We start from the raw sequence: 26,357 nt of genomic DNA, 5'->3' as shown, positions 1-26,357 counted from the left end.
AACAACAAGCACTTTAAATTGTGATCCAGTGTGCGCGTGTGTGTTCCCGACACCCCAAACAAGTTTTAGGAAATAATACTGTCTGTGTTAGTTATCTCTTACGTAAAAAGTTATCTAAAAACTTAACTGGATTAAGAAAAAAACACGTCATCTCACAGTTTTTGGAGAAGGAAATGGCACCCCACTCCAGTATTTTTCCTGGGAGATCCTATGGACAGAGGAGCCTGGTGGCTACAATCCATAGGGTCACAAAAGAGTAGGCTACAACTTAGCGACTAAACAACACAGTTGTTATGAACACACTGGGTGGTTCTGGCTTAAGGTGTTTCGTGAGGTTGCAGTTGTCTGAAGGCTTGACTGGAGTTGGAGGGTCCCTTTCCAGGCCTGCTCACATGGCTGTTGGTGCTCTCTGTAGGTTAACTGGAATACCCTTACAGCATGGTGGCTAACTGTCCCCAGAGCCAGAGATCCAAGAGAGTGACCAAGACAGAAGCCGCTGTGTCTTTGAGTGCATTTTGGAAGTGATACATTGTCAGAAGCAAATCCTTTAAGACTGGTGCTACACAGAGGAATTTTGCCTCCCCTCTTGAAGGAAGGAGTAGCAGATGATTTAGGCGGGTACCTTAAAATACCACAGGGTACTTGTCAGGAGGAGGGCGTGTCCTCCATGTGTCTCTTTCCTGCATGCCCTGAGTGCAAGGTCCTGATTGCTCTTCATCTGGGCCATTGTTAGAGGACCATTCTGGCAGTGGTTTACAACAAGAACTTTAACTTGGGATCCAGTGTGTGCATGTGTGTTCATGCGCACACCTGAAACAAAAGTTTCAGGAAACAATACTGTGTTATCTCTTGTATAAAAAGTTATCTAAAGACTTAACTGGATTCAGAAAAAGCATGTCTCAGCATCGTGTTTGCAGCAGGCCACCTTGAGGGGTGAGGTACTGCCTCCCGCTGGGAGAGATCAGGCTTGCTTGCTGTCAGGTGGCGGGCTCCCTGAACTCCGTGCTCCTCTGTGGACACACTGCATGTGTAGTGGCTCCCTGGGCCCCACGGTGCCACCTTGTGGGACTTCGAGTGGGTGGGTGAGATGCTCATAGTGCTGGCTGTGATGTGAGTAGCAAAATTCTTCGTCTCTGACCCAGGAGCCTCGTGTGTGCTGTCTGATGTGTAGAGTGAAGAGGTGTGAAGTAATCACAGCAGATACAGGATAGGGAGCTAACAAAATATTGGATAGGAAGCAAGCTAAGGGGCTCGGAGAACTCTGGGGCCAATTTATCATGGGCTCAAACTGAACAGCTGCACATGTGTTTTTTTTTGTTTTCCAGTAGCAGTCAGGAAGCCAGGTAGGTAATCAGAGAAGGTGTTTCTTTGGATTAATTCAGGGCAGGGGAGTTTGGAATGTAAAAGTATTTTTTTCGAGCTTTTGTAGTATAATTTATGTGCAATACCCTGAACATGTTTAAAGTGTGCAGTTTGAATTTTGACCTGTGTACCCCTGGGAAGCCTCACCCCAGTCAAGATAGTGAACATTTTGTCACCACGGAAGTTTCCTTCTATCCTTCCAAGATCCCTGATCCGTCTTCATGATCCATGGCTCAACCCCCAGCCCCAGGCACATACTGATTTGCTTTCTGGCCTAATAGATTCCTTCTGGAATTTTATATAAATGGGATCATATGGCTTAATTTTTTTTTTCTTGGTCACTTTTTTTTTTTTTAGGTGTGTGTCAGCTGTTTGTTATAAAGTACAAGGATTATTATCTTGTGGTTGTGGATCTGGCATATTTTTAAAAGAAATTCGAATTTTTTAAACACTATCTTCCCTGAAGCTCATATTAGAAAGCCAGAATGAGGCCTTTAGACAGAGCTAGTGGATTTTCTTCTTTTGTGGTGTTACTAGAAATGAATACAATTCTAATAGTAACAAAGACTCCACGTGCAAATGCCGTTTTGGGTCTGAAAGTGGCTTGAAACTCTGGAGTGCACCTGCTCACGTTGAACACTCGACGTGGATTTGTGCTCCTGGATCTCAGCCTCTTTAGTGTGATTTAGTTACTCAACTACAGGACAATAGGGTTTTGCACCAAAGCACAGCTGGGAATTTTTTTTTTTTGAGCGTGACAACTTCAAAGTTCTGGTGGCACGATTCCTGAGACTGAATTACTGCTCTTTGTTAGTTTTCCTGATTCTGTTCTTCTACCCACCACCTTTTAAAGAAGACTTTCTCCTTAATAGAGGGATAAATATGATTATTTAAGCATTACACCCAAGAATACCTAAGGTATGCCTTAAAGTTTAGGTTTAGAGTCCTAGATGAGCAGGACACACTGCTTTGCAACTGGACAGTTGAGATGAGCAGATGACGGCAGATAAGCACAGTGTAATAATTGGGAGCACCCAGGGCTCTAGAATTAGATGCCCTAAATTCAGATCTTGGCCCTACCTTTTAAAAGCTGTGTAACTTTAGATGAGTCACTCAACACCCGTAGGCCTCCCTTTCATCTGTAAAATGGAGATAATGGTAGCACCTGTGTTGTAGGAGGCTTCCCCGGTGGCTCAGTGGTAAAGAATCCACCTGCAAATGCAGGAGACGTGGGTTCAGTCCCTGTGTCGGGAAGATCTGGAGAAGGAAATGGCAACCCACTCCAGTATTCTTGCCTGGGAAATCCCGTGGACAAAGGAGCCTGGCATGCTGCAGTCCATGGGGGCACAAAGAGTCAGACACGACTTAGTGACTAATCAACAACAGCAAAGGGGCTTATAAATATTAAATCTTATAAAATTCTTAGCACAGTGCCTGACATATGGTAAACATTTACTATGCGTTAGCTTTTGTTATCATTTAAGGGGCTCTGGGTAATGAGCAGCTCTCTTGTTTTAAGCAATATTTAGATTACTTTAAAGAGAAAAAACTTTGCAAACCTCTTTGATCTTGAAGATGAATTCACTTGAGCAGTAATATGTAGATTACTGCTTGTCACGTACCCTACAGTCCAGATTTTTGCTTCCTGAGTTAGGTTTCTCCTGGGAAGGAGTTTCCTAACGTTACTAGCAGAGTATTGCAGTGTCTGAACTTGGTGCCCTGTTGCTATTTCTGAGACAAGACTGTGTTTCCTGTCCTGCTTATTGTTACCTCAGGGCTGTCTTTACTGGATCACCAAAGTGGAGATGGGATTGCCAGTGTATTCGCACTTCTGAAGATCTTTAACTCGTTTGAGTTTGGCTGGACTATATAGACACTTTAAAATCTTATTTTTGACCATATGATTTACTTGGATTGTATTTTCAGTTGCATATTAAAATATTATTTAATATGTTGAAGTCTGTTACTTGACTTAAGCCAGTTCTTTGGTAGAATGCTATTAGGAAATGACAGAGATCTAGTTTAGATCTGTATTGTTTTATGTTTAAGAGAAGTGTACAATAGATGGCTATGCTATGTGTGTTGAAATTTTCTTAGTTACTGTACTTTAGAATATGAACATATTTTCCTATTAAAAAATTCAAGTATTTGTGCATTGTGGGGATAAAGCTTTACAAGTGAAGCTAAGAGTCTCCACAGACATTTCCCCCAACCTTAGAATTTCCCCTTGCCTCTAACCACTGATGTTCAGATTTGGCATTTCACATGTAGGAATTCTTTATATATTTTGTATACAAATCTTTATACATCTGTTAGTTTTTTTTTTTTCACCAAGAGTTTGGGTTTTCTTTTCATTTTTGGTATACTTTGTCATTTTGACATAATTGAGTGTATTAGTTGTTTTTCTTTATGTATTTTTGCCTTTTGTTTCTTAATTAAGAAGCCCTGCTGCTAAGTCGCTTCAGTCGTGTCCGACTCTGTGTAACCCCATAGATGGCAGCCCCCTACCTTTACTCAAATTCACAGGGATATTCTCTGTGTAAGTTTTCTTACACAGTAAGTTTTCTTCTAGTACTTTTAATAGTTTAAAATTTATATCTCTAATGTACATAGAATTTATTTCTCTGTACTGTGTGAAGTAAAGATGTAACTTATTTTTTTCTCAGGCACCAGTTGTTCAGACTCCATTTATTGAATGATTTATCCTTTTCTTACTGTTTTGAAATGTTACTTTTAGCATGTACTATACGCTCATGTATAATTTAGATTCTATTCTTGGGCCAGTTCTGAACAGTTTTAATCACTATAGCTTTAAAAGGCTTTGAGTCCTTATGAGAAATCCCAGGGTTCAGATGTGGTTTTGGAGTCCAGGTTTTTTCTCCACAATGTCCAGTGGGTGTTATGCAGTGTCCTGTAATCGTGCATGTCATTTTCTCAGTCAAGTGTATGAATAATTACACTAGGTGAGGTACTTACAAGTGATAAGTGACCTCATATAAGATCATGCCAGATATTGCTGCTAAATGAGTAGAGAGGGGGGGAAAAAGACTTATTTTCAGAGTTTAAAAAAATTTTGCATTGTAAATAAAGGATCATGGACCTATAGTGTATCAATATCTTGCTATCTAGGGGACATCTTCCTTTGTTTTTCTGTTTCAGATTGTTTTGGTGGTGGTTGTGCCTTACTCTCCCATTTGAATTACAGAGTTAGTCTGTCAGGTTATGTGAGGAGTCTTGTAGGGATTTTCATTGACACGTGGAGGAGCTGGAGAGGAAACGACACCTCAACAGTGTTTGTCTTCTCATCTGTGAACATGGATAACTTTCCTTTTGTTCAGGAAAGTTTTAGAGTTTTTCCAAAAATTTGCACATTTTTGTTAGATTTATGTCAGAGCATTTTTATGGTTTTGCTGCTATTGTGAATGGAATTGAAAAATTATATTTTCTAACTTTTATTGCTAATGGACAGTAAAGTGTCCATATTTATATGTTGATCTGTGGGTAAGTAGTTTGTTGAGTCTTGTCTTTGTCAGTTGATGACCTTGGATTTTCCAGTTAGAAAATGATATGTTGAAACATTGAGTTTTATCTTCTTCTTGCCAGTCTTTATACCCCTTATTTCTTTTTTCCATTTGCTTGGTGTGGTTTCGGTGTTCCGTTCTGAGATGTGCTGGATGTTTTAGGAATGATGCTTACTGAGAAGTAAGTTGTGCTGTGAACAAATGCGCCAGTCAGCAGATGCTGAAAGGGAAAATCCTCAAGTGGGGGCAGTGAAAGTGTCTGCGAGGGGAGATGTTTGCTCCTGCAAGAGCTAACGTGCAGTACTTTCCGTTACAGATAATGGCATGAGCTGTTTCTTCTGGGTTGGACAGCGAGGGCCTGATACTTCTGATGAGCCTTAAGCCGACTTAGAGCCATAGCATAGCCTCCCAGAGTTCCGTGTTTTGCTTTCTGCTGCATACCTTTCCCGGCTCCTGAACCCATCTTGCAGCCATGTATGGAAGTGCCCGCTCAGTGGGGAAGGTGGAACCGAGCACCCAGAGCCCGGGACGGTCCCCTCGACTTCCTCGTTCCCCTCGCCTGGGTCATCGGAGAACCAACAGCACTGGAGGGAGTTCTGGAAGCAGCGTTGGAGGTGGCGGTGGGAAGACCCTCTCCATGGAGAACATCCAGTCCCTCAATGCTGCCTATGCCACTTCCGGCCCCATGTACCTAAGTGACCACGAGAACGTGGGTTCAGAGACACCCAAGAGCACCATGACCCTCGGCCGATCCGGGGGCCGTCTGCCTTACGGTGTGCGGATGACCGCTATGGGCAGTAGCCCCAACATAGCGAGCAGTGGGGTCGCCAGTGACACCATAGCGTTTGGGGAGCACCACCTGCCTCCGGTGAGCATGGCCTCCACCGTTCCTCACTCCCTCCGTCAGGCCAGAGATAACACCATCATGGATCTGCAGACGCAGCTCAAGGAGGTGCTAAGGGAAAATGACCTCTTACGGAAGGACGTGGAGGTCAAGGAGAGCAAGTTAAGTTCCTCGATGAACAGTATCAAGACCTTCTGGAGCCCGGAGCTGAAGAAGGAGCGAGCCCTGAGGAAGGATGAAGCCTCCAAAATCACCGTCTGGAAGGAGCAGTATAGAGTCGTGCAGGAGGAGAACCAGGTTAGTTTGCGTGTGTTCTGGCATAAATGAATCAGAGTTCATGCAAATGAAACGATTTTTCTCTTCTTGGTTCATTTCTTTTCGTTTTTCCTGTTTTTCTTAGTACTATATTTTGCGCCCCCATTTCTTGGCCTTTTCCAGACTGGTCCTGTGCCTTAATTTTTTTCTGGTTACCATGTCTGCTTGCTCATCATTCTTTCCCGTTTTGCTTCTCTTTCTCTTCCTGTCTTTTCTTTCAGCACATATTTTCTTTTTTCTGTTCTTGTGAGAATGTACTTTTGCCGCGTGCTGTAAGATTTACCATGCGTGTGCATGCTTATCACTCAGTCATGTCTGACTCTTTGTGACCCCATGAGTCTGCCAGGCTCCTCTGTGCATAGGGATACTCTAGGCCAGAATACTGGAGTGGGTTGCCATTCCCTCCCCCAGGGGATCTTCCCTACCCAGGGATCAAACCCAGGTCTCCCATATGGCAAGTGGATTCTTTACCATCTAAGCCACCAGGGTAGCCCAAGAATACTGGAGTGTGTAGCCTATCCCTTCTCCAGGGGATCTTCCTGACCAAAGAATCAAACTGGGGTCTCCTGCATTGTAGGCGGATTCTTTACCAGTTGAGCTACCAGGAGAGCCCAAGATTTATCATAGCAAATGTTTTCTTTTTTTTTTAAAAAGTGAAAGTCGCTCAGTGTGTCTGACTGTTTGTGACCCCATGGACTATGTAGTCCATGGAATTCTCCAGGCCAGAATAGCTGTTCCCTTCTCCAGGGGATCTTTCCAACCCAGGGATCAAACCCAGGTCTCCCACATTGCAGGTGGATTCTTTACCAGCTGAGCCACAAAAAGTCAACCTTAATAAAACCACCACAAGGCAAATCTGTGTTGACAGTACTGGAGGATGGAAATTAATTTAAAAAATTGATGATGTTGACATTTATAAGAAAGTTTAACTTCTGAATCTTTTTTAAAGAAAAATTCTTTAATTAGTCAAATTTGAGGATTTTAGGTGGAAGAAAAGCAGCTTGGTATGATTGGTTATGTATGAGATATAAATTAGACTTTTGTAGAAGTTGAATGTTAAATTGATGTTATTGAATTTATCCTTGAGTTAACTAGCCATCAATATACCTTTCTGTTGGTGCTGAAAATATGCCCATCACCAAGATGGTTTTTATCATCAACCAACCTGAAAAAGTCCATATTTACGAGGAAAAAAATTATCGGCTTACTTCTCTATTCTCAAATAATTCAGGCAGCTAATTGTGCCTGTTTTTAAAAGCTGTGTGGATAAAAAAGCAAATGACAGTAACCTTTCTAATTATCAAGCTACATTCAGAGGCAAAATCTTCGAATCTTTCGAAATGACTATGGTGGGAACTTGGCACTTGAGTCCAGTGGACGTGAAACAGTGCACAGGGCTCTGGTGCCAAAAATACCATATGCGCTGAAGGAGGGTGCACGCTGCCTTATCTGGTTCCGCCCCTTGCCCTAATTAAACACCCGTGTTGGCAGGAACAGATTCTTCCTGCACCCACTATAATTACCACACAATCCTAAAATTGTATAACTTTGCTCCAAAAAACGAAGGGTGCAATTTTAAAGTAAAGTGAAACACAGCAATGAGATATAGAGAATTGAGAATGCTAATGAATAGATTACAGTGAGCCAGTCTGGGCCCTAATTAAACTCTGCATTCATCACACCCTCTGCAGTCCTCAGAGGTCAGAGATTTCCACTTTACAAAGAAGATTGGTTTAATAGGATTTACAGTAATTAAACAAATTTCCCCATTTCAGTTTGAGATTGGGGATTTAGATACATTCTCATGTTTGATCTGATTGGACTACAGAGATCTTGGTCTAGAATCCTATCAAATGAAAAAAAACACATTTGCTTAGAATTGCCTGATGTGTACAGTTATTATGAAGTTCTTTCAGAAGATTGTTTCAAAAATGAATACCCAGTTGTTTTTATGTTTCATACTCCTCTTGTATGAAAGTACTTGTAACTTTCAAGTACTGGTGGTTGGAGAAATGGAACAATATATGTTTTCACAGGAAAGGTCTTTTCTTTTTCTTAAATTGGGAATGAGGAAGGGTTTTGGTGTGTTTATTTGATGGAGAATAAAATAAAAATCCAGCTGTGATCGTGGTTGAACTACAAAACTAAGGCTTTGGATGATTTATATTTTTTAATTTTGCTCTTATCAGTATCTAATAAAATATTGTCATACTCCTTTTTTGCTTATAATGCCTTCCTGTAATATTCCTACATGTTGAGTTGAGTTGGAAGCTTATTTTGAAAATAATTGTTTTAAATCACTTTCATTGGCATTTTGTGTGATCAGAGTAATTTTTTAAAAATTACAGTGTAGCAGGTGAGTTTAATGTTTTGTTCTATTTTTTTTTTTTTTTTTTTTTTTTGCTTTTGGAGTTTGACTTTTATTTGTATAGACAGCAAGAGAGACTTGCTATCTGTAAATATTTGCTTTGTCATTTGTTCTCACTCTTTGGACCCCGGTGACTATTAGCATTTTAATAATTTTAGGTTCTGCCTTGATTTGTCACATAGGGAAAGCCATTATTTGAATTTAAATCAGTTTTTCCATAAGGTTGCTAATTGTTTCCCTGTCATTAACAGTCTGATTTGAAAATCTGAAATTTCTGTCTTGGACTGTTTAACTTTTCTTTCTGCTCATCGCATTGTAACTTAGAGATGAATTATGAATGATTTTTCAGAGTACTGTGGATAAATCTGTATTAGTCTATTTTTTCAGATAGATTTGATCTTTTCTGGTGTTCCAGAAATGAGATGTATTAGAGGCACTGTGTGGGATGCCCTGAGAAAATTAAATGTGAGATAGATACGGTCCTTTTGGGGAATTAACAATCCTTTTGGGAAGCAGAATTTGTCCAGCTTATAGAAACAGAAGCTACCCGTCCCCTGGACTTTGTCTTGTGCAGAGGTACATGAATGGGATGGCAAATTGGTTTCTTGTAGAGCAGGTAAATTTGCTCACCTGGGATGTAGTGGAGTGTTATGAAAAACGATCCAGGGAATCTAATAAACAAAGTCTGTACAAATGCCCGATAAGGCTTATCTGTGAGGAGGTGGAACTTGCTGGAGGACTGCAGTGTCTCCTTCCCCTTCTCCCGCACAGTTCACAGTGCGGTGGCGTGTGGGTATTGCTCTCAGTGATGGAATTGGTTTTATGTGTCTGCTTATTTACACAGTCTTTGCAGGTGGCAGCTTAAATACGAGTTGGGAAACCCATTTTTTATTCTTTTGTGCCAAAGAAACCAGAAAATGCACTTAGGGCACCGAGTTGTTTCAGTTACACTGCTGTTGATCAAGGGAGGTCATAGTTCCATTCTACTTTGATATCATGCCACGGTGCTCTGTAAGAGGCTTGGAGGGGCCCAGAGACCCTGCTTTCTAACAAGCAATTGGGTGGGGGGACTCTAAATAAGAGACCTGTGACATTCTACGTATGCTCTTTGTATTCAACAGGCAGCTGTGAGGAAGGAAGTTTTTTTTCCCACCCTTTCTTTCTTTTGGGGTATTTTTTTTGGAAGGCCAGTACTGGAAAAATGAGTGCCAATATGAAGGTTTTAGGTTCTGGCTGCATGGAGGAATGTATTTTCTCACAGCGCTATCTCCATCTGATGGACGAGTCAGCTTCACAGAACGGTGCTTGACCACCACTGGACCTGGTTCCTGGGAGGCTAGATTGCTGCTGACAGCGGAGTGGGTGCGCTGGGTCTTTGAGCTCTGCAGGATGACTGCAGGGACTTCACTGGGGGTGGGATGGAGAGCCCCCCTCCTCCTGCCCTCCTCTGTTGCTGCTCCCTGCCTCACTCCCTCCCTCTCTCCCTTTGTGACAACTTTATTGAGATAAAATTTAATTGATCCTTTAAAAGTGTATAACTTCTTTCTTTCTTAATATGACTTATTCAGAGAAGAAATTGAGGAAAGGAACAGAAAGTTGCCCTAGGGAGGGAGGGAGGAAAGTTGCCCTGGAACATAACCAAAAAATTATTTAGGAGCAGCCTTTATTGCTAATCAGCAGAGAGGGCTGCAGGCAGGCAGGCAGGCATGCAGGAAGGGAGAGCGAGTGCCTTTGCGGCAGAAAGCCTGGAGTTATTTGGGTTACAGGACTGGAGAAGAAGGTGCACATCCATGAGATGTTTTCAAAGAAATCTTTGAATATAGATGATGAAGCAAGAGAGGACGCTTGAGAGTCCCTTGGACTGCAAGGAGATCAAACAGGTCAATCCTAAAGGAAATCAACCCTGAACATTCATTGGAAGAACTGATGCTGAAGCTCCAATCCTTTGGCCACTTGATGATGAAATGAGCCAACTCCTTGGGAAAAAACCTTGATGCTGGGAAAGATTGAGGGCAAGAGGAGAAGGAGGCAACAGAGGATGAGATGGTTGGGTGGCATCACTGACTCAGTGGACATGAGTTTGAGCAAGCTCCAGGAGATGGTGAATGGGACAGGGAAGCCTGACATGTGTGCAGTCCATGGAGTCACAAAGTCAGACACAACTTAACAACTGAACAACAACAACAGTGGTGATGATTTTTGATTGAAACTGTGATTTTTAAATTTGTTCAGTCTGTGGGAACTTTTTAATATCCATAACCCTAAATAAAGGACTTAACGTCTTTGAGAATCACTGCATACTTTAAAAATGGTCTTCTGGGCAGTGCTTGCACATTATAATTTGTTGCTCAGAAAAAGAGAGCAGATCATCAAGAATTCCTTGACAATGGAAATCTATATTCCTATTGCTTAAGTCTTAGAAGGCAGTGTAAAATTCTGGGAGAGAGAGAGCTCAACTTTAAGAATGTTGCCAGGCAATACATATGACGCCATTCTCATGGAGATGGTTGTGTAACTTTCTGTTACGTACTTTGTGCTTGAAGCATACCCATTAAGCTTAAGATGAGGAACTGCTGTTGAGTACAGAGCCCAGGATATGTGCTTTCTCTGCTAAAGTTCTATGGTGTATCTGTAGACCTGTTGTTTTGTATGTTTCATCTTGACTTGGTTTTTAAATTCTCTGAATGGTAAAAAAAAGAGAAAATACATACTTTTATTTTCTGATACTGCCAGCCTAAGATACAACAAGAGGTTGTTGCCCACCAGTTTATCACACACACTTTGTGTAAGGTTAATCTCTTGAGTTTTCCTCCATGCTGTAAAATTTTGTGATCAAGAACTTCATCCTTTGTTTCACAGCATCTTGAAAGCATAACTGAAGGAAACGGTTTTTCAGGTTAAGGTTCTTCGTTATTTATGTTGAGTTCTTCCATGTTTGTGAAATTCAGGAAGAGATATGTGTCTGTAACTCAGGTATACTCATTGTTAAAAAAATATCAATAATGGTACATTGTAGTTGATCTGTTTGAGGCAAAGAGTTTTGGACAGTTATTTATATATGTGTTATTCTCTGTACACCAGTATCATTCCTGTTGTTGATCTGAGATAGTGGTAATAAAATGAAAGCAAAATTGCTTTGATTAGCTGTTCACAGATAAATCTTTGTTTAAGCATAGTATTTAAAATGTTTTATTACACAATTGCACTGTTTACATTATCAATATCCTATAGTATTCACTCTATTTCAAAGGACAACATTCTTTGGGAGCTATGTGAAAACTTGTGTGGGATTTAAAATCTACTGAGAAAGTAGAAGAACATGTTCAGAAAATGTTCCCAGTTTCGATTCTCTTTGGTAGATTTGATAATCTGAGTAATTAGCAATGTATTCTTGCCACATGGCTCATCATGGGCACAGGAACTTAAATAGGTGCCAGATTCTTAGGACAGAAGCATACTTTAACAAGCTCCAGTCTTTTCTGTCTTGTGATTTCATGAAGTGTATTTCTTATTTCTCTGTGAAAACATGCTGCCCATGGTACAGAGCATTTTCAAGAAATGAGGCAGGCAGAAGATAGTCTATTTAAGTTGTAATGGATGAACTCCTGAATTTCTTTTGGCATTTTTGGTGATAGGTGCTTGTTTTCCAGAGTAGCACGTTGGTTCTCAGTTGTTCGAAAGTCATGGGTACATTGGCTGCCAGCATGGTTTTGAGGCAGAAGGCATTTTTTAGATTTGAGGTAGAGAGGGCCCGGGATTGCTAGGTACCCTGCGATGCTTAGGGCAGTCCTGCTCTGAAAAAATCTCCCTCGTTCCAGGTGGTTTTCAAACATCTCACCCAGAAATGTGTGTAGATGAGAAATCTGTTTTTAATGACCTGAACCCATTTCTGACTACATAAGTGTGCGTAAATGCATTAGCATTTTTGGAATAACTTCAGTATACACTGAACTTTTCCAGCATTGGAACTACTGTGTAAGTTGATGGCAGATAGTCCTTTTTTTTTTTTTTTACAGTAAATGTGATGTTTGCTGTTAATTTTTTTTTAAAATTTTTATTGTACTTTGTTTTGTTTAGAACTTGACGTAGAGTTTTTATCATTTTAGAAAATGACTTCAGCATTGCATTGTTGACCAGGACGTCCACCAGACAGTCTCTCTGCACGTGCCCATGTCTTTTGGTGTGGCCATGTCTCAGCGTTTGACCTGTTAACATGCATGTTTGTTTCTTATAAAACTTTTCTTCTCTCTTTCACAGAGCATTATATTAATTTTTTGGATTGCCTGTGAGAGTAGGCTTATTATCTATGAATTTTATTTTGAGATAATAAAGGACACATTACAAAATGTTTGTTAGAAGAAGGGGGATGGGTGGCATTGGGTCTGATGAGCTTGAGAATTGCTGGTGTAGTGGATAGGACACCCGTTCTAGAAAAGGAGACTTCTGCGTTCTCATTTCTGTCCTGGCTCTGCCAGTCAGTAGCTGTGCGACTGTGGGTACATTGTGTAATCTTTTTGGGCCCGTTTTCTCATCTGTAATCCCCGGAGAGATTCTTTCTTTCTTGTACAGTTATCTGACTTGTTTTGACCAGTTTTCCTAATGGAATTCTCTTGAAGAGTCTCTTCATTTTGATTTTTATGCCCTAGTTTGAGATTGACTCACATAACTGAGTTAGGCTTTTCTGGGAATGAGAAGTCCTTGACAATCGATCTCCTTTTCAAGATAGGCAGCTTGAAACCAGGGCTTGCATATAAAGTGCAAAGAGCTTTCTTGGAGTTTAATGAGTTGTCACAGGGAGAAAATGCTTTTATGATTGTTGTGATAATGAAAGATTAAAGGAGATACTATGTATAAAATCATGGATAAGATTAAATGGCACAGTAGGTATTTGTTGTTGACTTGCTAAGTTGTGTCTGACTCTGTGATCCCACGGACTGTAGCCCGCCAGGCTCCTCTATCCATGGGATTCTCCAGGTAAGATTACTGGAGTGAGTTGCCATTTCCTCCTCCAGGGGATCTTCCCAACCCAGGGGTCGAACCCTTATCTCTTCCTTGGCAGGCAGATTCTTTACCACTGAGCCACCTGGGAAACCCCATAATAGGTATACAGAGCAATAAATGTTACTTAGAATCAAGTCAGATATTTCTTAACTTCAGAGACTACTGTAGAACATTTTTTGAAGTATGGCATGTATCTTACAGTCAGCTGCAAAGAGGGAAGCAGTAGCCTGGGACCTGAACAGTGTTGCTAGAAAGTGGGTCACAGTAGATGATAAGTCTCCTTTGGATAATTAATCACTACCAATGTAACCTTAATATTCCTGAAGGAGTTACCAGGAACAAAGAATAGGGTAATTAGCTCTCAGGATTTTCAGTTACAGTCTTATCCATTATTTAAGATTTTTATTTCCGCAGTGACTCATCCGTGAATTATAGAGTGCTTTCCCAAAAGGAATGTAGTATTGCTGGAAATAATTTTTTTACCACTCTATTTTCTCTCTGTGGTAAGGAGTTTCTGGCTGGTTAGTTGGACCTAAAACCCTCTGTAAATAATTTAAACTGTGTGCCTTTGTATGAAGAAGACTTAACCTTTACGAAACAATGGAGAATTCTTGAGAAGGGGCAACACAGAATGTTTATATTTACTCATTGTGTTTATTTAAAACTATTTCTGTGCTGTAGTCTTTTTTCTAGCTGAAATTTTTGTATAACTATGTCACAAAAAAGTGCTCTTTGCTTACATTATCTCTGTTGTTACTTCACTGACATAAAAAATGTCACCTTGCGTCTGATGTTCTCTTTGGTTTCCGTGTGTCATCTGTTGTATCTTTAAAAGTCGTGTAGTAGTTTCGTCAGTGAAAATGAAGCCTTACAGTGACACTGTTGTCAAACACGTCTCTCGTGCGTCTAGAAACCGGGTGCACGTGTTAGTAATAACTGCTTTTATGGCGCATTCGGGCCTCCCTGGTGGCTCAGCTGTAAAGAATCTGCCTGCCAATGCAGGAGATGAGGGTTCAGTCCCTGGGCTGGGAAGATCCTCTGGGGGAGGAAATGGCAACCCATTCCACTGTTCTTGCCAGGGAAATCCCATGGACAGAGGGGCCTGGCGGGCTGTATAGTTCATGGCTTGGCAAAAGAGTTGGACATGACTTAGCAACTAAACAAATAGAGCATTTACAAATACCATCCTAGCTTCTTTTGTATGTTATTTCTAATTCTAACAGCCCTCCTGTAGGGAAGTGATGCTGTCCTCACTGATAGGTGAGGAAACTGCAAATCAGGAAAGTACTCTGTTCACATCTCACATCTGGGAAGTGACACAGCTTCATCGCTCTGGTTAAAAAGCCTAGTAAAATGCCATGGTGGCATTTTCAACTAAGAACAGCTGAGTGAAATGCAAATACTCATTTAAAATATTTATTGAAAAATTAACGTGGGTAGTCATTTATTAAGTATGAAAGTAAAAGTGTTAGTTGCTTAGTCATGTCCGACTCTTTGAGACCACGTAGACTGTAGCCCACCAGGCTCCTCTGTCCCTAGAATTCTCCAGGCAAGGATACTGGAGTGAGTTTGCATTTCTTACTCCAGGGGAATTTCCTGACCAAGGGATCGAACCTGGGTCTCCCACGTTGCAGGCAGACTCTTTTCTGTTTGAGCCACCAGGGAAGCCCATTAAATGTGAAAAACTACATTAAGATTCCTGTCTGTTTTAGTTGGAGGAGGAAATACAAGAATGGATGTTAGCAGAGGATCCGAAGGCTTCTGGGAAGGAGTTAACATTAAGTTAAGAGAAGGGACCGAGGAGAGAGAGACAACACAGGTGGCCAGCTTAGCAGATGCTGAAGATTGACTTGATTAGCTTACAGATCAACAGGTGCCGGTGATACTGATCGTTACTCTTGTTTCGACTAGGCAGAAAGCTTTAGGTTAACAATTCCTACACTTGGGTCTTACACACCAGTTAAATAAGAAATGAACAATAGCTACACTCCCTGCAAAACAGCGGGAAGGGGGCAGACTTGGCATGGGATTGTCAAATAAAGACAATTAAAAAAACTTAAATGACCCCATACTCTTAGCATCGTTTTATAAGATGAAAAACACTGTGACACCAAAGGAGTTGAAATTGCATCATCACAGAGTAGAGGACTGCTGCTGCTAAGTCGCTTCAGTCGTGTCCGACTCTGCGACCCCATAGACGGCAGTCCACCAGGCTCCCCCGTCCCTGGGATTCTTCAGGCAAGAACACTGGAGTGGGTTGCCATTTCCTTCTCCAATGCATGAAAGTGAAAAGTGAAAGGGAAGTCGCTCAGTCGTGTCCGACTCTTCGCGACCCCATGGACTGCAGCCCACCAGGCTCCTCCGTCCATGGGATTTTCTAGGCAAGAGTACTGGAGTGGGGTGCCATCGCCTTCTCCAGTAGAGGACAGTCTTCCCCAAGAAAATACAGCTTTTAAGTTTACCGTGATGACTTTATTAAGGACTGATGGAAACCTGGTTATTGATTTGCATTTAAAAATGCACTGATTTACACCAGGAGTTTCGTGTCACAGCCTGTGGGCCAAATCCTGCCCAGAGGATTCTTATATCCCCTGCAAGCCAAGAATGGTTTTTACATTTATAAGTGATTGAAAAAAAAAATCCAAAGAAGAGTGATGTTTTGTGAATGTGAAAAATTACATGAAATCCAAACCTCAGTGTTCATAAACAAAGATTGATTGGCGCACAGCCATGCTTATTTATTTGCCAGTTGTCCACGGCTGCTTTCCCACTACAGAGGTGTCGTTGAGTAGTTTTAAACAGAGCCCATGTGCTCCGGTGAACCTGAGGTATTTCATCTCGCCACTCACAGGGAAAGTTTGCCAACATCTGGTCTACATAGCAGGATAAGTAGTGATAACTCGCAGCTACTGCCACTCAAAGTAGTAATAGTAGTGTAGTGTTTGCTAAGAAGCAGACTCTGTTTTATGTGCTCTGCCTGCATTATCATCATCACAGTCTTTTGGAGATAGGTACTGTTATCTATCTATCTGTCTCTGCCGGTTCTTAGTTGCTGCACCTGACCAGAGATCGAACCCCAGCACCCTGCACTGGGAGCTTGGAGGCTTAGCCACTGGACTACCAGAGAAGTCCCTGGTGGAAGTCCCTGTTATCTTTATTTTACTGATGTGGAAACAGAGGCTTAGAGGGAACACAGAACTTGCCCAAGATCACACAGCTGTAGAGTATCAAAGGCAGGATTCAAGCCCAGGTGTGCTCCACGTCTGTGCTCCTTCCTGCTAAACTAGGTGGTCACGAAAAAGAAGCAAACGGCGCTTCATGACGCTGCATGCATGCTTCATATTTACTTTAATTCTTTCAGGAACAGAGGGAAGTAACCTTGTGCTGTAGCTGATCAAACGTTATCAGTGAGGAGCAGAATGAAGTCAACAGTGATGGCTTCTTTATTCATGAACTTTTTGGTTTGACTCAGTAGATTTTTCCCAGAGGTTTGTTGATTGAAATGGTCTACTTAGTTGACATCCTACTTACTGAACTTTTGAGCAAGTGAAGGTCATTTCTGGACCATATTGTCTAGTTTTTGGTATAATTAGAATAATAACTATTAACTTGGAGAGTAACTGTGTTCTTCACTGTCATAAATATTTATTATTTTGTTTTTGAGAGAAGATATACCTCCCAGTGAAACCTGCTCAGTCGTGTCCCACTCTTTGCGACCCCTTGGACTATACATTCCAGGGAATTCTCCAGCCCAGAGTACTGAAGTGGATAGCCTTTCCTTTCTTCAGGGGATCTTCCCAGTCCAGGGATCGAACCCAGGTCTCCCACATTGCAGGTGGATTCTTTACCAGCTGAGCCACAAGGGAAACCTCCCAAGCCATTGATTATATTAAAAGATAAACTTTTGTTGACATATGCAGATATATTTTAATTAAAAACTATAATGGTATTTTTTATTTATTTATTTGGCTGCCCTGGACCTTAGTTGCAATATGAGAACTCTTAGTTGTGTAATGGCTTTTTAAAAATAGAATAAATATGGCTTTACAAGCCAAAGTCTGGAAAAAAAGTGAGTTACCAGCAGGTGGATATCTAGGTGAATCTATTCTAGAGGAAATCACTGTTTTCCTTTTAGGGAAGAAGGCTCTGAAGGGAGGAAGTGAATTTTGAAAAGCCACTTGAATGAGGAAAGGAATATTAACAAGTAAGGGACTAGTGACCCGTTGTAACTTCACAAATACTGTATTATATTCAAAAGCAGCTTTTATACATTCTGTCGTGCATCATGCTTGGTCATGTCCGACTCTTCTATGACCCTGTGGACTGTAGCCCGCCGGGCTCCTCTGTCCATGGGATTCTCCAAGCAAGAATATTGGAGTGGGTTGCCATTTCTTCCTCCAGGCAATCTTCCTGATCCATGGATTGAACCTGAGTCTACTGTGTCTCCTGCGTTGCAGGCAGATTCTGTAAGTAAAGAGAGATCTAGTGGCTACACTTGAGTTAAACATCACCTGTATTTCGAGATTTTTAAAATGATGGTAACTAACACTCAAGTGTTGTGATCTCCTGTAGCCTAGACCTCCTTGTCCGAGATCAATTTTAGTGGGCCTTCGGTCCATAGAGAAGATGGGTCTGATGCTTCAATAAGGTCATTTCTTCAAATCTTTTAAATTGCTCAGTGATACACCTTTTTACAGCTGGTGTCCCCAAGTGGGGATCCTGGTGCTCTGCAGGGCTTGGGGTGTGACTGGGGTCTTTGGAGGGGGTTAGGTGGTGGGTGGGGCAGTCGTGAGAGGTTGATCTTTGACTTGGGGTTGACTTTTACTCTCATATTTGGAAAATTGCTTTCTTTTTTCATTTTGGGCCAATGTTTATTGGCTAGAACTATAATGCAGATAAAACTGCCAGTCACTTTTATACTGGGGGACATTGAATTTGTCCAAGTGTTGACTTGTTCCTGATGTTTGGGTGTGGGTGGTTTCTCTCTACTATATTGTTGCTCTTCCTCATGGCAAGGCAAGAGTTCCAGTGTTGGTGGGGTTTCTTCCTCTTAGCCATTCCATACGTGAAGTGAAAGTGAAAGTTGCTCAATCGTGTCTGACTGTTTGTGACCACAGGGACTATACAGTCCATGAAATTCTCCAGGCCAGAATACTTGTGTGGGTAGTGTTTCCCTTCTCCAGGGGATGTTCCCAACCCAGGGATCGAACCCAGGTCTCCCGCATTGCAGATGGATTCTTTACCAGCTGAGCCACCAGGAAAGCCCCCAAATACCGGAATGGGTAGCCTATCCCTTCTCCAGCAGATATTCCCAACCCAGGAATCAAACCAGGGTCTCCTGCATTGCAGGCGGATTCTTTACCAACTGAGCCAAGAGGGGAAGCCCTTATTATTCCATCCATAATTTGACCCCAATCATTTTGAAAACTGTTGCTTATTACGCGCGTTAGCTGGAATTAGAATCTAAAACCCAACCCTGCCCAGGTTGAGCTGGATGCTTTAGTCCTTGAGAGCTGCCACCCTCTTCTTCTTGTGACAGATGGCTTCCCCTCCTGGTTGTAATCCGCTGCTGACTTTTTCTTCCAAAGAATGAATGCCGTGTGTTCCCCATGTTGGCTGTGATTTTTTTCCTGCCCACTCATTGGTTTCAGAGGAACTTGAAATTGGATGTACTTGCTGTTGGCATTTATGGCAGGAAGTAGATACAACTGTGGCTCTCCTTGCCAAGTGTTCATTTATTAGAAGCATTGTCGCTTCCTAAAATTAAACATCATTTCTTTGTCCTACCAAGAGTAAAACGAGTTTTATTACCTTTTTTTAAGAATATGCTTTTCACGTGATGTTGTATAGTAAATATTTTTTGTGGCCAATTTACTACAAAACAGACTTTAAAATCTAAATTTCACATACTCAGAAGATTTATATGAGTATATGAGACTGCATTCTGTTTGTCAAGGGTATTGAATGACTAGATCTAGTTTTACTGAGTATAAGGAATATAAACACGAAATGGATTTGTATCACAGAGACTCCAAAAACAGTGGAAATTGTTTGTGAGTATAATATCGAACTTTGAACTTCTATTTAAATACACTTTATGGTCCAGGTGGACAGTCATGTCTGATTGTTTTAACCTTTCTGCTCAGTCTCTATTGCCCATTGGTGGGTGTAAATGAAATTGTCTTAGGCACTAGAGAGAATTCTAAGCCTAAATCTGAGCCAGTTTAATTCTATAAAAATTCTGTTTGTATTTGGAGGTCTGGTGTTTGACTCTAGAAAAACACCTGCCCAGTCAGAGTAAACAGTGGAGGGCCTTTCTGACCACAAGAAGGTTCAGTTCAGTTCAGTTGCTCAGTCATGTCCGCCTCTTTGTGACCCCATGAATCGCAGCACACCAGGCCTCCCTGTCCATCATCAACTCCCGGAGTTCACTCAGACTCACGTCCATCGAGTCAGTGATGCCATCCAGCCATCTCATCCTCTGTCATCCCCTTCTCCTCCTGCCCCCAATCCCTCCCAGCATCAGTCTTTTCCAGTGAGTCAACTCTTCGCATGAAGTGGCCAAAGTACTGGAGTTTCAGCTTTAGCATCATTCCTTCCAAAGAAATCCCAGGGCTGATCTCCTTCAGAATGGACTGGTTGGATCTCCTTGCAGTCCATGGGACTCTCAAGAGTCTTCTCCAACACCACAGTTCAAAAGCATCAATTCTTCGGCGCTCAGCCTTCTCCACAGTCCAACTCTCACATCCATACATGACCGCAGGAAAAACCATAGCCTTGACTAGACGGACCTTTGTTGGCAAAGTAATGTCTCTGCTTTTGAATATGCTATCTAGGTTGGTCATAACTTTCCTTCCAAGGAGTAAGCGTCTGTTAATTTCATGGCTGCAGTCACCATCTGCAGTGATTTTGGAGCCCAAAAAATAAAGTCTGACACTGTTTCCCCATCTATTTCCCATGAAGTGATGGGACCGGGTGCCATGATCTTCGTTTTTTGAATGTTGAGCTTTAAGCCAACTTTTTCACTCTCCACTTTCACTTTCATCAAGAGGCTTTTTAGTTCCTCTTCACTTTCTGCCATAAGGGTGGTGTCATCTGCGTATCTGAGGTTATTGATATTTCTCCCAGCAATCTTGATTCCAGCTTGTACTTCTTCCAGCCCAGCGTTTCTCATGATGTACTCTGCATAGAAGTTAAATAAGCAGGGTGACAATATACAGCCTTGACGTACTCCTTTTCCTATTTGAAACCAGTCTGTTGTTCCATGTCCAGTTCTAACTGTTGCTTCCTGACCTGCATACAGATTTCTCAAGAGGCAGGTCAGGTGGTCTGGTATTCCCATCTCTTTCAGAATTTTCCACAGTTTATTGTGATCCACACAGTCAAAGGCTTTGGCATAGTCAGTAAAGCAGAAATAGATTTTTTCTGGAACTCTCTTGCTTTTTCCATGATCCAGCAGATGTTGGCAATTTGATCTCTGGTTCCTCTGCCTTTTCTAAAACCAGCTTGAACATCAGGAAGTTCATGGTTCACATATTGCTGAAGCCTGGCTTGGAGAATTTTGAGCATTACTTTAGCGTGTGAGATGAGTGCAATTGTGCGGTAGTGTGAGCATTCTTTGGCATTGCCTTTCTTTGGAATTGGAATGAAAACTGACCTTTTCCAGTCCTGTGGCCACTGCTGAGTTTTCCAAATTTGCTGGCATATTGAGTGCAGCACTTTCATGGCATCATCATTCAGGATTTGAAATAGCTCAACTGGAATTCCATCACCTCCACTAGCTTTGTTTGTAGTGATGCTTTCTAAGGCCCACTTGACTTCACTTTCCAGGATGTCTGGCTCTAGGTCAGTGATCACATCATCATAATTATCTGGGTCGTGAAGATCTTTTTTGTACAGTTCTTCTGTGTATTCTTGCCACCTCTTCTTAATATCTTCTGCTTCTGTTAGGTCCTGTTAGGTCCATACCATTTCTGTCCTTTATCAGGCCCATCTTTGCATGAAATGTTCCCTTGGTATCTCTAATTTTCTTGAAGAGATCTTTAGTCTTTCCCATTCTGTTGTTTTCCTCTATTTCTTTGCATTGATCGCTGAGGGAGGCTTTCTTAACTCTTCTTGCTTTTGTGCATGTTACCCTCAGTAGTGTTGGAATTTGGAATTTTTGTCCTCAGAAGTCCCTGTTCTGTCAGTCTCCTGTATTTGGCTGAGTGAATCTCCTTGTGGGTCACCCCGGTGGCTCAGTGGTAAAGGATCCACCTGCAATGCAGGAGACTCAGAATCAGTCCCTGGGTCAGAAAGATTCCTGGAGAAGGAAGTGGCAACCCACTCCAGTATTCTTTCCTGGGAAATCCCATGGACAGAGGAGCCTGGTGGGCTATAGTCCATGGGGTCGCAAAGATTCGGACACGACTGAGTGGCTAAGCAACAAAGAACCTCATGTAGTAATGTCAAAAGTGTTGCCCACCCATGGCAGCCTCTAAATCTGCCTTCTAATCTTGCTAGATGAACCCAGCTCAGTGACTCTCAACCCTGGCTGCATGTCTGCATCACCTGAGAAACTTTAAGTGGGGGACGGGGGAAGAGATGCCTGGTCTCACCCTCATCTCTGGAGATTCTGATTTAATTGGGGCTGGGGCCTCCATGTAGGGAGTTTTAAAAGCTCCCCAGGTAGTTCTAATGTGCTGTCAAGGCTAGAACCACTGGCTACTTCTAATGGATAAGAGCTGGTGGGTGATCTGAAACCTCTCTCTGTCCTCTGTCTAGTGGGGGAACTTGTTACCAAGCTACAGTACACAGATAGTCAAAAACAATTTCAATTTGAATGGATAGAGAATGTTTATCACTGGAATTTGAGACACAGATATAACTTGGGGGTGATCAGATGATGTTAGTATCTTTTGACATTTTAAAAGCATTAGCTTCACAGGGTAGCTGGGAGACATGGGTGAGTAGGAGGAGACAAGAGGTCTGATTGGAGTGGAGCTGCTCAATGCATAGGGCTGTTGTTAAGGAGGATGAGGGGGTGAAAAGGAGAGAGCAAAGTTAGAAGGAGCTCTGGCTTCTGTGAGACTTGCGATAAAGGGATGAAGTGGGAAGTCAGGATGGGTCTTCAAGTAGAAACTGCTTCTTCCTCACCCAGCAGGTGTATCTGGGGCTAATCCTTCTGTGAGACCAGGAAGGGGTGGTAGTGAAATGAATGGAGTGAGAGGGTCCTTTTTACATCCAAAGTTGTTTTCTGCCTAGTGACACTAGGCTCAAATACCTCTTACTAGAGCGTTGCTAAGCTTTAGTGAATAAGGATCACCAGGGAGCAGTTGATAAAAATGTAAATTTTGGACCAAACTCCCAAGTTTCTGGTTAGGACTGCTGGGGTATGACTTAGGAATCCATCTTTAATAAGCACCTTGGTTAAGGTTAACAAATTTTTTTTTTTGTTCCCTTAGCATCTTTACCATATTTGCGTTATCCCTTGTGTTATTCTTTTTATTTTTTTTTTTAAGTTGGCACACTTTATAAAGTGGAATCTTATTTTAAAATGAAATTCTCACTGCTATATGTGGAAATCATATCACTTGCAAACCGCCCGCCCCCAAACCCTATAAAAAGTAAATGTATAGCTATTTGTAAAAAAAAAAAAGTCAAATGTATGTATCATTGAAGATCATCTTAACTATCATTTTGAGAAATGTGCCCCTGGTCATTCTGATACAAGTACTTTGCTCATCATACTTGGAAATACATCAAATAGAGACAAAAAACGTTTATTTAGACTGAGTGGTTTTTCTGCTGACTGTACACTAGAATTGCCTGGGGAGCTTTTAAATACTTTTGGCCAGGCCCCAGCCCCAGAAGATCTGACTGAATTGGCATGGGCTAGGACCTAGGCATCAGCTTTGTTGTTTTTTAAATAAACAGCAGACACTCTACTTTTCACAGTTCTGGAGGTTGAAAGTTGGAGGTCAGGATGCTGCATGACAGGGTCAGTTCTGGCAAGGACCCTCTTTGGGGTTCCTTCTCTTTGCTTGTCCTCATGTGGTAGAAGCATTGGGCATCAGTATCTTTGAAACACTTTCCCAGGTCATTGTAATATAGATTTTATGCTGAGAATTTAGAGATTAAAACAGAATGTAAATGGCTTAAACATAAATTTACGAGCCCTAAATAAATTTGTCTGGTAGAGTTAGAAGGAAGACGCTGGCCACCTGGGGGTGTGGCAGGAAGGAGGGAAGGAAGGTGAGTTAGTAAGGCACACATTATTTATCTGTATTTATCCTCAATATCTCCTCTGCCCCAGCCTGCTTCCCTTGTTCTCTGTTCTGGGTGAATGTTACAAAATCAGATGGTACTCAGACTTAAGTGTGCATCAGAACTATACAGTTGTTCAGTCGCTAAGTTGTGTCCGGCTCTCTGTGACCCCATGGACTGCAGCACCTCAGGCTTCCCTGCCCTTCACCATCTCCCAGAGTTTGCTCAAACTCATGTCTTTTGAGTCAGTGGTGCCATCCAACCATCTCGTCCTCTGTTGCTTCTCTCCTCCCACCCTCAGTCTTTCCCAGCATCAGGGTCTTTTCCAGTGATTTGGCTCTTATCAGGTGGCCAAAGTATTGGAGCTTCAGCTTCAGCGTAAGTCCTTTCAATGAATATTCAGGGTTGATTTCCTTTAGCATTGACTGGTTGAGAGTTTGTTAAAACACAAATTGCTGGGCCCTACCCTCTGGGTTTCTGATTGAATAAACCTGAAGCCGACGATGTCCCACATGATGCTCATGCTGCTGGACCAGCCATCACACTTGAAGAAACTGTGAACTAGTCAACTGAGCCAGAAACCGAAAACATTAGACTTAACGTTTGTTTTCTCTGTGTGTGTCCAGAAAACTTGAAAAATAAAAAAACCGGCACAAACCCATGTATATATTATCTAGAATTAGCAGATGTTAATGGTGTGTGGAGAAGGAAATGGCAACCCACTCCAGTGTTCTTGCCTGGAGAATCCCAGGAACGGGGGAGCCTGGTGGGTTGCCGTCTATGGGGTCGCACAGAGTTGGACACAACTGAAGCGACTTAGCAGTAGCAGCAGCAGCAATGGTTTGTGGAGATATATTCCTTATGAATTAGTATTCTCTTTTTGGTTCTTAATAGGCTGCTGTATCTTATTTCACACTTTTCCAGTTTATTTCACAATTTCACCTTATTTCACAACTTTCCAAGGAGGTAAGTATGGCATGGAGAAGGCAATGGCACCCCACTCCAGGACTCTTGCCTGGAAAATCTCATGGATGGAGGAGCCTGGTAGGCTGCACTCCATGGGGTCACTAAGAGGTGGACACGACTGAGCGACTTCACTCTCACTTTTCACTTTGATGCATTGGAGAAGGAAATGGCAGCCCACTCCAGTGTTCTTGCCTGGAGAATCCCAGGGACGGGGGAGCCTGGTGGGCTGCCGTCTATGGGGTCGCACAGAGTCGGACACGACTGGAGCGACTCAGCTTAGCAAGTATGGCAAGTTCCCTGGGCTTGAGGTCGGTGTTCCTTAGGGTAAACTGTCATAATCTGGAAGAGGTAACTGTGCTCTGTTAACTTGTTCTATCGGTCTTGTAGGCAACAGAGTGAGATAAGGACAGGGGAAAAGTGCAATCGTAATTATTATGCTCAATCTGAGAAAAACATGAAAAAGTATTATATATTTAAAAGTGAAATTGTCATATGCAATCATTTTATCCTATTTTACACTTACATAATTTGTTTATTTGAATGGTTCACAGAATGAATAAGCCAAATTTATTTGTATGTCTAGAAACCTGGGAGCAGAAAGAGTAAACTGCTATGTACGGTGGTATAAAATGTGACAGTTGTCAAAACATAGGAACCCAGAACCCTGGGTTCTGGGGTGTATCATTTGTTCAGTTCTGAAACAATTTGTTCTTCCTTAAATGTAACTGACATTCTGTGCCAAATAAGGGGAAAAAAAACAAGAGGAAAAAAAATCTCTGAATTCATAATCAGTGCTGTCAACTTGATTCTGGAATAATTAGAATGGTTTTGGTTAGTCTAACCTACCTTTTTTTGTCCTGCTTTAAATAGATGGCTCATTTTGGTAGAGACCTTCCCAGCCAAATTAGTTTTGCTGGATTGAAATAATGCTGTTCTTCTTGATCAGAAGAAGCATTGTTGATCACCTCTGGGTGTGTGTTTTTCTTTTTTTCATCTTGGAGCTAGTAACAGGATTCCCTGAACTTGCTAGGTTCTATCAGTTTTCCTCACCATTCTTTGAAATGAGGATTTGCATGTGGCTTTGGAAAATATGGGCTCACTACCTTGAGGAAAAGCTTTGTATAGCTTCAGTTCCTCTTCCTCCTTCCCTCCCTCCTTCCCATCCACCCACTTTTCTGTTGATTCTTTATGAATATCACATATTTCCTGTAATTATCCTGTGGACACGCTTGTTTCTTTCTACTTTGCACACTCTTTGTGTTTGTTCTTCTTCTTGGAATATTTGTTCCCTCTTGCTGAGAGTCTGTATCTTCCCTCAGAGAGTAGACCTTAGGAAAATAACCCTTTATATTTTCCTTTTAACAAGGAGGCGAGCTCGTATTTGCAGCTCCCATTCTGAGTATTCGTAGGTAGTAGAAGACAAAAGTAGAGTCTTTGCAAGTTAGAGAGGTGTTTGCTCCAGTTATTACATAGTCTGGGGGATTGGTTTTTTCTCTCTAGAAACCACTTTTTTTTTCCCCTTGCGAATGAGAGTATGGTCTTTAAGCTACCCTGCCTTTCTAGGCAGTATTTGCTCTCACTGTGTTTCCAGTAATTTGCTGTGTTTTCTCTAGTGCCCTGGCCTTCTACATTCAGGGAAAAAAAACAGGTTAGTTTTCTTAAAAAGGGAGTTCCCTGTGTTCATGAATAAGGATCTGAAAATTCACAGAGAGAAAATTATTTAAATGTCACATGC

The 26,357-nt window shown here is 41.8% G+C and overlaps 1 protein-coding gene across 16 annotated transcripts in view; it reads left to right on the top strand.

Annotated features, from left to right (window-relative positions):
- The window catches only part of ERC1 (ELKS/RAB6-interacting/CAST family member 1), a 271,526-nt gene that overhangs the window by 17,748 nt on the left and 227,421 nt on the right, over positions 1-26,357 (top strand). For all 16 annotated transcript variants that reach the window (XM_044940924.2, XM_044940927.2, XM_044940926.2 and 13 more), the window contains exon 2: positions 5,200-6,024. In XM_044940924.2, coding sequence (XP_044796859.1) covers positions 5,356-6,024 — 669 coding nt within the window. In that variant the 5' untranslated portion in view covers positions 5,200-5,355. The remainder of the gene's footprint in view (positions 1-5,199; positions 6,025-26,357) is intronic.

This window comes from Bubalus bubalis, chromosome 4 (assembly GCF_019923935.1).
Source record: "Bubalus bubalis isolate 160015118507 breed Murrah chromosome 4, NDDB_SH_1, whole genome shotgun sequence".
Classification (NCBI taxonomy): domain Eukaryota; kingdom Metazoa; phylum Chordata; class Mammalia; order Artiodactyla; family Bovidae; genus Bubalus; species Bubalus bubalis.
The sequence above is the reverse complement of the archived record's forward strand: the minus strand, read 5'-3'. Positions and strand labels throughout refer to the sequence as shown.